At 38.0% G+C, this 12,927-nt stretch overlaps 1 protein-coding gene across 4 annotated transcripts; it reads left to right on the top strand.

Annotated features, from left to right (window-relative positions):
- The first annotated feature begins 3,615 nt into the window (after nucleotides 1-3,615).
- LOC106664964 (trichohyalin-like) lies at nucleotides 3,616-12,909 on the top strand. 4 transcript variants are annotated; one of them, XR_001340256.2, is made up of 5 exons: nucleotides 3,616-4,763; nucleotides 12,315-12,369; nucleotides 12,432-12,521; nucleotides 12,590-12,732; nucleotides 12,809-12,909. XR_001340256.2 is itself a non-coding variant. In XM_024227115.1 (5 exons), the coding sequence occupies exons 1-4, from the start codon at nucleotides 3,921-3,923 to the stop codon at nucleotides 12,714-12,716; spliced, it is 1,110 nt and encodes a 369-aa protein (XP_024082883.1). In that variant the 5' UTR covers nucleotides 3,616-3,920; the 3' UTR covers nucleotides 12,717-12,732; nucleotides 12,785-12,896. The 4 variants fall into 4 exon arrangements, 2 of the variants coding, with proteins under 2 accessions (XP_024082883.1, XP_014246562.1); XR_001340255.2 differs by having other exon boundaries at nucleotides 12,315-12,373; XM_024227115.1 differs by having other exon boundaries at nucleotides 12,315-12,364; nucleotides 12,785-12,896.
- The last annotated feature ends 18 nt before the right edge of the window (nucleotides 12,910-12,927 follow it).

Here is a 12,927-nt window from a genome sequence, read left to right as displayed (position 1 = left end):
TGCGGGTAGGTAATCCTGTAATTTGGTCGTTTCTGATTTCTTTGATCTTTCTATCTGTGTTGTTTAGGCCGTTACAAGCGTCTCTTTATCTTTAGTGTTAGGTTGTAGATTTGCTTCACCCTGCTAATAACCCGAACCTTTTATTTGGATCTGCGGGGAGATAAACAATTTGGTTGATCTCGTTCATTCTGGACAGCCTATCCTGGCTATTTTGATTGGCCAGACGCGTTTCTACATTTAGCCTTTTTTTAGGTGGTTATCATTGAACGAGCAAGTGGGAGGTGTGTGAGGGCAAGCGCATCTCGAAAAATTCCCTTTTTCTCAATCCATTTCCTGGGACTGTGCAGTGCTCCTAGGAGACTCCAGCAGACCCTCCCCAACCTTAGTCGCAAGGGGGTTTCCAGGCACAAAAAACGGTGTAGCCTTGAGAACGTGACGAACTGTTTTAAGCACAGCTGCACGAGTTTTCTGGCGCTTGATCGCCTTAAGTATGCAAGGACGATAGAACCAAGGAAGCGTACAGCGTGCGAAGATGCCGAGACTACGCCTACCTAGTCCCTCGTGATGAGTTAAGGGAGTTATTGGCTTAGGGGCTGACAGACGGCGAGTGTGGCATCAGACGATACAATATATACGGACGATGGATGGTGCATAACCATCTGAACTGCGGGGCAGCGTATTTTCGTCCAAGTTCACGCCCAGCTGCAAGGGTAAGGACTCGCAGTGGCCTAGTGGTGAGACCCCTAGCGGGTACCTAGAGAAGAGGTTGTGTTTCATTGGTGGCAGCCTTGCGTATGACCGCCGAATTACCTCCTGATCTCGCGAGAATCGGAGCGATCGGACTGCCGAAGCGTATAGCCAACGGGAGGCTAATTTTTTTTTTGGATACCAGGGACTGGAGGAGTTCCCTACTGAGCACCGCAGCTGAGCTGTACAGCTTGCCTCCGTTGTACCGGTGTTCTTCCATCGAAGAAACTCATTTTTGAAGGGGGTTGGGACCAAATTCAGGGACACTGAGATCCGATCCCGCCCTTCCATTGATGAGTGCCGTGTCAATTTCTTCCAATTGCGGCCACCGGTCCCCTAGGCGTCAGAAAAAGTCCAGAGGCGATGGTGGGGATCGAACCCACGATCGCGGGATCTATTGGCCGAGAGTCTGACGCCTTAACCACTCGGCTACCGCGGCCCCCCTAGGAGGTGGTTAGAGATTCCGCTAAAATTGAAACCGCAGCCGTAGCGCGACCGGAGGTTTCGACGCTGGCGGAGCCCCTACACCCAGGGAGATAAAGCTGCCTTCTCTATCTATGGAGTGCGTGGGAGATACATTTGGACCCCTTTTGGGTATCCCTTTACGCACGGCACACGGTTGAGTGCACAATGTTAATCCACCCCCTTGGAAGGGGCAAGCGGGAGAAGTCGACATGTCGGCAGCATGCTGCAGGATGATGTGGGCTTCTACACCGAACCTCACGGAAGAAGCAGATTTTCCGTGCGCGGAGGTGAGTTGCTCCTAACTTGAGATTCTGAACCTGTGATAAGGCCTATGTGCCAGGCGCGCACGCTAAAGAACCTCAATGTTACATGACATTACGACCCCAGTGGGAAACATAAATTTACCCTTATTTTAGCCTTTTCTCGTCTCTTCATCACACCGCAGGCTTCAAGAAACATTAATTATTAAACAATTAATTTTTTTGTACGGTTAAGGTGGTTGGAGAGGTTGGTATGGAACTTTAAGAAACAGTTTAGTTCAGGAATTAAAAAATCGTGAATAGTGAGATGTGGGACATTTGAAAATTCGTCTTAGGACTGAGATTAAAAGGATTGGATGACTTTCCATGATGATGGAACCCCACAGTTCTGCTTAGTATATCCGTACAGTCAGAAATGAATTCAGTCCTAGCAGTCCAAGTTTCTGTTAAGTTCTCTTAAGTCTTCTGTCATGCCATCTTGATGATTTGGTAAAGCCATAAGTACTTGACTTAGACAGATAGATTAGTCTGGGTGCGTTTTATACTGCGCCCTTTAAGAGCTATTATATCCCCCGTTCTGTGCTTAAAGCACACCAGTAAGTCCTAGTTCATCAAGGAACATGATTAGCACGCCCGGATTTAGAGGTTGGATCTCTTCACATTTCCTCCTGCGGGCAAGCGTAGCAGCACAGTTTGTTAGTGGGATGTACAGCTAAGGTAGCACTGTGAAGAATTGGACTGCAACTTAAATCGGATAATTGACCGGTGTCATGTTGCTGTCATTGCTGCTGAGTGCCGTGGAATCTCGAGCAGCCTGTGTGCAGTGCCATAAGTTTTGTGAAGAGAGTAGTGGCTGTTGACGAGCCGGATAGTTGTGGAAGCTCTTACTGATGAGATGTGATGATGACAATGATTATGAATGTGGTGGGAGTATGAGGCCTAGGCACGGGGGACGCACAAGGGCTCGGCTCCCTTCTTAGCCCTAGAAACCTATAGAGTTTGACCCTTGGCACGCGTTTCCGTCTCCCGTGGTCTTTTTGTCGAACCAATGACTAAAATAGGCCTTTTCTAGGTTCAATTTAAAAATTAAAATTAAATTATATTAAATAAATATTTAAAAACATGAAAGAAGAATAAGAAGTGGGGGTTTATGTTCTCCAAGCACTGCAGCCTTTTGGCTTGAGTTTGTCGATACGATCCACATTTTAATGAGTACTTCTGCTGTTTGTTTGTTTTTTTGTATCCCAGGTTGGCTTCATTTAGCAGTTGCTTCATATTCGAAGATGAAGGGTGGCTGTTTCCTCTTTTTCATTGCATAACGTACAAATGAGATCACCATTGAATATGCCTATGTTAGGTCGGGTTTTATTTCTGATGCCAGTGACCGGTAAATAGTTCTATCACTCCTCTGAGTCGCCTCTAACTGAAGTTGAACTGAGTTTGCCGGTTTTGGTGAGGGTTGTTTTAGGATAAGTTTACTGGCTCTAGTGCACTTTTTTTTTATCCATTCTGTGATTCAGGATTCTGGAGTTTGTTTTTGGTATCCCAAGAAAAGGTTCAGAGCCTATAAATTGATCCTCATCTGTCCAGTGTGTATGCTTTTTTGTTGCTCAAAATTCCTTTGAGTCCTGGTACCCAAGATATCAGGTTATTGTTTCCTCAGGTTATGGAGACTTTGGATGTATTAACTAATTTTGATGGATTTTTGTTAATAATGCTTTAATAGCTGCTTAGCTATCCAATCTTATGACGATTTTTTTGTCGTGCTGTTGAAAATGTCTTCAAGGTCTTCAAGCAGCTGTTAGCCCAGTCGAGTGACGAGTGCGAGCTGTTGAGACGATCTTGTTACTTATGTCGGTTGCTTATTCCATTTAGTGATGAGAACTCGTCGAACAGTATGATTTAAGCCTGTCGAGACCGTTCTTAAAGGGGTGTTGCATATCCACTGGCTCCTGTTAGTAGTAGGCACGCATGGAAGAAACTAGTACACCACGGGCGCTCGCTAGACTTTTAAGTATTGTGTTAGCTGATTGTTTTTTTCACAATAGTTATTTTAGGTAAACAAAAGGGGCGGGGGGGATTTCTGTGTCTAGTTTTTTTCCATGTGTTCGCATGCTGTTCACAACGTGCCATATGTTTACTTGTAGAATGCAGTGGGTAAACAAATGTTGGTTACAATTAGCGACGTTTTATTCTGCCCTCACGGGTTCTTGCCAAATTCTCGGCGGAGTTGGGTCGCGTTCGCAGAAGGGTGTTCGGATTTGAAAGTACCATTAGAATGGCCGAATTACTCGAGCGGCGAGGTAGTTTGGAAGGCACAACTGTCCACGAGTGAGGCACCCCTTTCCGGAGTTGGCTAGCACTTCCAATGACCTATCCGGAAACAATCGGCGTACGTGTATTCCCACAAAGACCAATGCTGAACAATAATGTGAAAGATCTGATCGAATGAGCTCGAATGAAGTAAATGATAACGAACAGCCACCAGACAATCAGGACGTGCCTGTTACTGAGAATGAAAGCAACAGAAAAAAGGAAAAGTCCAAAAAGGAAAAACAAAAGAACAAAAAAAATAAAAAGAATGACAAGAAAAAACAAGACGACAAAGAAAACCGGCAGGATGCCGAAGCCACAGAGTGCAACTTCCCTGAAGAAAATAACAACAAGAAAAAGAAAAAACAGAAGGAAAAAAAGAACACAAACAAGAAATTTGTTTTGCCAGAAGACAAAATAAATGCAGAGTTAGAACAGACGATAGATGAAAAAAGAGACCTGTGTGCCGAAACGGACGATACGTTGCCGAGTTCTTCTACAAAATATACAAACGAAAAGTACATAAATGAGAAACTCGCAAAACTCAAGGACGATCTGGAACGTCTACAAAGCAACCAGGAAAAGAAAATGCAGGAGATAGTAGATTTGAGGAAGAACAAAGAATCGATTCTGGCTCAGCAGAAAAAGTTGAAAATGGAATATGAAGAGTGGAAATTGAGACAGGCACAAGCGCACAAAGAGTTCAAAAGAAAGACGAAAGATGAAATCAAAGAAAGGCAAATTCGATTGAAAAATGAACACGAAAGGTGGAAACAAAAACAAAAAGAGAAAAGAAGGGATACAAAGCGTAGGCTCAAAGAAGAATACAGAGATCGAAAAAGGCGTAGAAAAAGTATAGACTCTTTGAATAGCGACTCAGAATCACGTTCAAGTAGTGAAAGTGTTGATAAAGTTAGCAGCAAGAAAAGCAGGAGTCTTCTACGCAATCACTCAGCCAACCTATCAAATCGTGAACAGGTATTTGACTTATTTTAATTATTATAAAAGACAACTGTAACACATTCAATATTTTCATATTTTCCAATCAATTTTGATGCTAAATTCAATGATGTATCCTTGTAATATAGGTAATGAATTACTTGAATTTATGGTGGTCAAGGTTAATATGGTGAAAATCTATTTTGTGTAAAAGAATTATTGATCTGAAATTGTTCATTCCAGTAAACGAAACTCTAACCTTCCTTAATGATTAAAGCAATTAGTTTTATAGTAGTAATATCCAATTTTATTCATCCTAAATGGTGAGAATTCAAAAGATACAGAAGCTATGTCTAAAGCAGTTTGTAGTGTATAGGAATTCTAACCCAGCTAGGTTATCAAAGTTGATATGGTGAGAATTCAAATGATACAGATACTATGTCAAAAGTAGTTTGTAGTGTATAGAATTCTAACCTAGCTAGGTTATCAAAGTTGATATGGTGAGAACTCAAATGATGCAGATACTATGTCTAAAATAGTTTCATCCAGTGTATAGAACAAAACGACCTAGAATTCTAACCTTGCTTGTTATCAAAGTTGATATGGTGAGAACTCAAAAGATACAGAAACTATGTCAAAAGTAGTTTGTAGTGTATAGAATTCTAACCTAGCTAGGTTATCAAAGTTGATATGGTGAGAACTCATATTATACTAATGAATTGATGAAATAAAAATTTTCAACTTGAACAAAAGGATCTTCAGTGAGGTCACAACAGAAATGACAATTCTTAAAGTTTTTGCTGAGCTTTCAACGATTATATCATCATCATCAGGGCCTATTTATTTTAGGAAAATATTGCAGTTAGAACATGTAGTTATTGGGTTGTCCGGAAAATAATGCAGGATTTTAAGTTTTCATTAAAAAAAATCTATATAAAATATTCTGTTTACGTTTACAGGATTACTCATTNATGGGAAATTATTTTGATTAAAGAACATTGCTTTAAAGTAACTAGTTTCTTTTTTTTTGTTTAATACCAAAATCCTGCATTATTTTCCGGACAACCCAATATATCATTTAAAAAAACAAAATTTTCAATCAAGGGCATGAGATTCTCACTTTACTTAGTGGTCATAGCTGATTGTTATAGATACAAAATAAATTTTATTTTAATTGACCGATATTTAGGTGTGTATAACGTAATTCTTTTCAATGGGAGAAAGTAGCCAAACACTACAAACAATTTGATGCCTTCAGATTACCAGACAATTCTCAAAACATTAATCAAAAAATGTTTTTAGCATTTTTACACTTGGTATTATATTCTTTTTTCTTCTTTGAACAAAAAGGAAAGTTATAAAATGTTGTGTCTGATGTACTGTTTTATTCATTGGATACTGTGAAAGCTCAAAACAGAAAGAAATGATGCAAATCATTTGTTCAAAATTTTAAGCTTGGGCAAGGTTGATATGGTGAGTTGGAGTTGGATATGATGTGAACTCATATTATGTAGAAGAACTAATGAAGTAAATTGATTAATGGAAAACTGCTTAGTGGCCAAAGCAGATTGTTTTAGATATAAAGTCCTCAACGTGATCCCTTCTATGAATGATTCCCTTTCCATCCTACTCTGGAATGCAAACGGTCTCCACACACATACTGAAGAACTGACAACATTACATGACAGAAAAGTGCATATTGCACTAATTACAGAAACTCGACTGACGAAACACAAACACTTACACATAACAGGTTACGTAACTTACAGAACCGACCACCCTGACCGCAGAGCCCATGGAGGAACTGCAGTCTTAATCCACAAAACCCTATCACATCACGTCATTTCTACAAATGCCACAGAGTTCCTACAAAGTACAGCTGTCTCGGTATCCTTCAATCCACATCTATTCCAATCGCTTCTGTATACTGCCCATCCAATAAAACGATAACACCCACCCAATTTCAAGAGTACTTTAAATCTCTTGGACCAAGATTACTCTCCGGTGGAGGCTACAATGCGAAATGCTTGCAATAGGGCTCCAGAGTGATCAACTCCCATAGTAGCTCACTCCACTCAGCACTTAATTCTCTCCACCTTTCCACTATCTCTCCTGATACTCCTACATATTGGCCAACTGATGTAAACCATCTCCCCTATCTTATAGACTTTTTAATCTTAAAAAACCTCTGCATCATTCAATAACAACCCTCCACGATCTCTCCTCAGACCGTAGTCCCATTCTCCTAAACATATCCCTCTCCCAATTCCCAAACCAAATCCCGAATCTTTAATCATTGGCCCCATAGATTGGAACGCCTTTCGCACCCAAATAGAAAATTCCATCGATCTAAACATTTCCTTAAAAAGCCGAGAAGAGCTGGATGAGGCTGTGATGTCACACCTCTCCAGTCCTCCCAGAACCCCCATACTATCCAAACCTCGCCCATCACCCATTGCAAACCTCCTGTACCTAAAACGCCTAGCCCGAGCCGCGGGGCAGAGATCAAGGCATCCTTCCGACCATCGATCCTTTAATCAATTATACCGTTTAGCTAAAAAAGAATTAAAAATCTACCGCAACAAAGCTTTTGACTTCTACCTATTCAACCTTTTGACGTCTAATAAATCACTCTGGACAGCCACGAGAAGAATCCTAAAACACCACATTCCATATTTTCCCTTCCGTCGAGACGATTGATCATGGGGCAAATCTGACCAAGAAAAAGCTGATACATTTGCTTGACATCTCCAAGTAACCTTCACTCCTCATTCTTAACTCAGCAATGCTTCAATGGATGCAGATATTGACGAATACCTTATGTCTCCCCTTCCTATGTCACTCCCTCCGAAAGCTGTCACTCCCACCATGGTCAAGTATATCCTGTCTTGTTTACTAAACTGCAAAGCTCCTGGTTTTGACCTGATAACATCCCAAATTCTCCAACAACTCCCTAAAAAAGCTATTATATTCCTCACATACCTCTACAATTGTATACTCCGCACTACCCATTTTCCCTTACTTTGGAAATATTCTAACATCATCCTCTTCCTGAAACCTGGCAAACCAATTCAAAAACTCTCATCTTATTGACCAATTAGTTTACTTCCCATCATGTCCAAAGTATTTGAAAAAATTCTTAAAAGGCTATTGCCACAATTAAAGTCTAATCTCCTCCCCGATCGTCAGTTTGGCTTCCGACCCACCCTTCCACAGTCCAGCAGGTGTTTCACATTGTTGACTGTATATCCTCCACCCTCGAGTACAAAGAATATTGTATGGGAGCTTTCCTTGATACAGCACAAGCGTTTGACCGTGTGTGTGGCACAGGGGACTTCTGTACAAATTAAAGTGTGTCCTTCCAAATACTCTTTACCTAATCCTCCGCTATTATCTAACAGAGCGGTTCTTTCGGGTCCGACAAGGATCAGATTACTCCGAATACTGCTCCCTGGCTGTCAGAGTACCGCAGGGCAGTGTGCCAGTATACATCCTTTATACTTCAGATATTCCCACTAAACCTACCACCCTACTTGCATCCTTCGCTGATGATACAGCTATACTATCCTCCAATTCCGATCCTGCGGTTGCTTCGGAAGATCTGCAGGAACATATCTCATGTATAGCAGATTGGTGTAGACAATGGAAAATGAAGATAAACAAAAGCATCCATGTCACATTTACACTCTGAAGCAAACCTCCTTTCACGATATACTACAACGATGTTCCTATCCCCAAATCCGACTGCGTTCGCTACCTTGGGTTCCACCTAGACTCACGACTAACGTGGAATCAACATACACGACTGACACGACAAAACCTAAACAGAAGATATGGTCTACTGCACAGACTTATAGGATGTCTAAACTGATTTGGACATACGGAATAGAACTATGAGGAACCGCTAAACCTTCAAATATCCAACGTCTCCAATCCTTTCAATCTAACGTCTTCAGATCCATTGTAAAAGCTGCTTATTATGTCTCAAATGCTACCCTGCACAACGACCTTCAAATTCCTTATATCCAAAAATTTATTCCCCAAAAATGTACCAAGTTCCTCAAAAAACTCTCCCACCATCCAAACAGTCTTTCCCAAGCCCTGTCCAATAGATCCCATCCCTACAACCCCATAAGGCGTCTCAAGAGGAAATGGCCCCGCGACCTCCTTTCTTAGTAAACAGTAAAACAACATAAAGTGAAGAGGGAGGATAACATTGATTATTTGCTCCCCTCAATGTAAATAGTAGTATATAAGTTCATGTAACTGCAAATTACATATTGTAAATAATAATTACATCTTGTAATTAAAAAAAAAAATAAAAATAAAGATATAAAGTAAATTTGATTTTAATTTATTGATATTTAGCTGTATATTATGTAATTATTTTCAATGGTCTAGGACTAGGAATAGGGATAAAAGAGATGGCCCAAAGACCTTCTGCATCTCGACCTGTGTACTCCTCTAGTTTTATAAATCACTGGCTAACTTCAGTTTGTTCATCAGCCTCCATAGCCTTGACAACAGCTCCTTTGCGTAGGATCTTGCATGTGGCTTTTGCTTTCCTGGTTGCAAGAATCTACACATAATAGACCCGACCCTCACAAAAACATAAAATGTGTTCTGTGGTCTCCTTCTTTCCTGACAATATCTGCACAGTTTCTTCTGTCTGTACTCCTATCCCATACGGACCCGTGCCAGTGTGTCAATGACTTCTGCCAGTGCTTCTATACAATTCCATATGCTTTTTGCCTTTGTCTCACATGAGTAAGGCCTTAAGTGACTTGACTGTCAGAGAAAATGACTATCTTCCTGGAATGCGTTTCTAACCTTTTTATTTCTGTGGAGCACAGTTCAATTGTTATAATTCCAGAATAGAAAAACATAGCATTTTTACCTAAGTGTAAAGTCAGTTCTGTCTTCAGATTCATCCTGAGGACTACAGCTCCCAACAAGTGGTTTTATTTTTATGCAAGGTTAGAATTGTTTACACTAGAATGAACATCCATGTTTTAGCTGTCAGTATACCCAGTATACCAATAGGCAATGGCCTTCAGAGGTTTTGGGTAGTGGCATCAATCTTTTCAATGGGAGAAAGTACCAAATAAATAAATAAATTTGACGTTTTCTGATTACCTTCTTAAATCATTAGATCAAACCATTTGTTTTATTTTTAAGCCTCTAAAAAGTGTTTGATGTACTGTTTTTCAAATCAGATAGAGTGGGAGCTCAAAATATAAAGAATGATGACTAAAATGGTTTTATCAACCCTGCTAGATCTTCAAATTTGGTACATTTAGTTGAAATTAGATACAATGAGAACTCACACAATTCTAACCTTGCTTAGACATAAAACCAGCTTATTTTACTAAAAATAAATTTCAGTATTTTGTGTTAATATATCATTTTATTCAATGGATACAGTTAGAGTTCAAGAGATTAAGAGATCCATAGAAAGGTTCAATCTTGCGTACAAAATTCCAACCCTTCTAGGCGATCAATGTTGATAAAATGAGGTTCATATTGCTTAAAAGATTAATGAACTAAAAAATTTTTAATCCGGGCTACAAGAGAAGTGTTAATGTATTGTTTTACTCATGGAATATGGTGAAAGTATAAATGTTAAAGAAATTATGTATAAAATGATTCAATCTAGTGAACAAAATTCTAACCTCGCATAGAGATAAAAGCAGTTTGTTTTATTATAAAATAAATTGCAATATTTTTGGCCTAATATATCATTTTATTCATAAGATACTATTAAAGCTCAAGAGATAAAGAAATGATCCATAGAAAGGTTCAAGCAAATTCTAACCTTTCTAGGCAATCATCACAGTTCATATTGTTAAAAGATGAATGAACTAAAAAATTTTAATCCGGTTTACAAGAGAACTGTTAACATATTGTTTCACTCATTGGATATGGTGAAAATGTAAATGGTAAAGAAATTATGCCTAAAATGGTTCAATCTAATGTTCACAATTCTAACCCTGCTTGATGATCAATGATAAATCATACTGTTGTACTATGAACTAACCAAAAAAAATTGTTCAATTCAGGTTAGATAATAACCTTGCTTAGTAGTCAAAGTTGTTTTTAAAAAATCAATTTTAATTTATTGACATTTAGCTGTGCATAATGTAATTCTTTTTAAAGATAACAAAAAACTAGAAGAAATTGATGTCATATGCTTATGATTACCAAACTTCTCAAAACATTAAATCAAACTTTTTTTTTACTTTTATACTGGGATTTTTTTAACACATTTTGAACATAACATAATTTTCAAAATTTTATGTGTAATGCATTATTTTACTCATTGAATATGTTGAGAGCTCAAAAGGTAAAGACATTATATCTAAAATCATTCCATCTAGTACAAATTCTAACCCTGTTTGCTGGTCAAAGTAGTTTGGTTTAAAAAATCATCAATAGATAATAGTATATTTCATTTCAATGTAGAAATTATTGGAGGAAATTTGATCTCATATAGTGGAGTTTTTAATCAGTCAGTTCTGAGATCTCATCTAGCCTTCCTGGTTTTCATAGTGGTGATTCTTTCTTTTCTTCTTTTTAAGAAATGTCTACACATTTTTTCAAATATTGCTTCCTATTCAAATTAAAGCATTGTTATGCAAGACGGTTTCAGGTCAGGCAGCCAGGATTATAGATGATTTAACTTTAGTCTTCAATGAAAGGAAACACACTGGCATGCTTTTGAATGATGCGAAAGCCCTTGACACTGTTTGGCAAGTCAGTAGGATGATAGAATATAATATCCCTCACTACACAATAAAAAATAGTCCACTCCAATCTCAAATAATCAATCTATAACTATTCAGTGTTTCTCAGGGCTCTATCCTTGAACCCATCTTGTTGATAGTTTATTTTATCAAAATACCTTGACCGAAGAGTGTAAAACTGCTCTTTATGCCAACAATATTTCTCTAGAAGGGATAGATACAATATCAAATAGGATAAACAAAACTGTGCCTCATAGAAAATTTCTGAAACCATTTGAAAATTAAAATTAATCATAATAAAAAATGGCAGCAACAACTGTCAGCAAATGTAGACGGTTGCTATATAAAAAATATTCCGATTCAAATATCTTGGATAATAATGGGCTGTAAACAAACTTTTACTTCTCATGTAAGCGATAAGTGAACAAAGATTGCTGAATGATGACCGCATTCCTGATTTCTAACTTACTGTATATAGTTGTAAATAAAATTTCTGCTTGTTTCTGCATTTTCAATATTAAACAATTTATATGAAGATTATATTATAAATAGCACTTAGCCGTGATAGTGGAAAAAATCAAAAGCTAAATTAACAATCCTTGTAAAATCACCCTGATTTTAAATGTAGAAATATATTGTAAAAGTACTAAAGAAAAGTTCGTCAGCGTTTACATTCATGTGAGTTAAATCTAAAAGAATATATTGTTTTGGTTAGGTTAGAAAGTCGTTTATGATTTTCCTTTAAACTTAACCAATTTTCATTATTTAAACTTTCATTAATTTTGTAAACCATATATAAATATAAATTTATCTATTCATTTTAATAATAGTGCTTGTTGTTGAACAGGTCAGAAATTTCTTCAGTGGCGTTGCTCATTCTATGTACCGGACACTCGGGTAAGGCAGGTCATTGAAAATCACTGATCATTTGTTGGCTGCTGACTTATTCATAGAACTATTTCAGGATTCGAAAGGCCTGGCGCTACATTAAGAAAAGGGTTACTCGAAAAGTCATACGCAGGGCGTTCCGTATTTGTGTTAAAAAAACCAGAAAGTAATGAACCTGATTGTTATCAATTCATTGAACATTGACTAACATAAATTACTAATTTGTTGTTTTAGAGCTGCCAATTTTATAACTTATGTAGTTACAAATTACTACAACTTTATAATTTTAGTTGTTTTGGTGGTGTTTTCAACCTACATAATTTTTGTTAGAAAAGGACCGGCACCACTAGAGCCCGGATAATTTCCTTTCTTTTTAGGTGAGAACATTTTATGTTAATTTATTGTAGAATTGTGAATATTGTAATTTAGAAATTTTGAAAATTTGCATTTCAGGCACCACCTTGTTACGCTGGAACTGTTTTGTCTTTCATATGAATCTCTTGTCCACTTTTATATTAAATATTATTGCTTGTCGATTCAACGTTTGTTTATTTTAAAATAAATTACTTTAA

This window comes from Cimex lectularius, unplaced genomic scaffold, assembly GCF_000648675.2.
Source record: "Cimex lectularius strain Harlan isolate CLEC.00 unplaced genomic scaffold, Clec_2.1 scaffold52, whole genome shotgun sequence".
NCBI lineage: Eukaryota > Metazoa > Arthropoda > Insecta > Hemiptera > Cimicidae > Cimex > Cimex lectularius.
Note: the sequence above shows the minus strand (reverse complement) of the source record. Positions and strands in the feature narration are given on the sequence as shown.

Coding starts and splice junctions, on each gene's coding strand:
- LOC106664964 (XM_014391076.2), top strand. CDS start 3,921: ATGAGCTCGAATGAAGTAAATGATAACGAACAGCCACCAGACAATCAG. Junction 4,764..12,314: donor ACCTATCAAATCGTGAACAG/GTATTTGACTTA, acceptor GTTGTTGAACAG/GTCAGAAATTTCTTCAGTGG. Junction 12,522..12,589: donor TGTGTTAAAAAAACCAGAAA/GTAATGAACCTG, acceptor TTGTTGTTTTAG/AGCTGCCAATTTTATAACTT.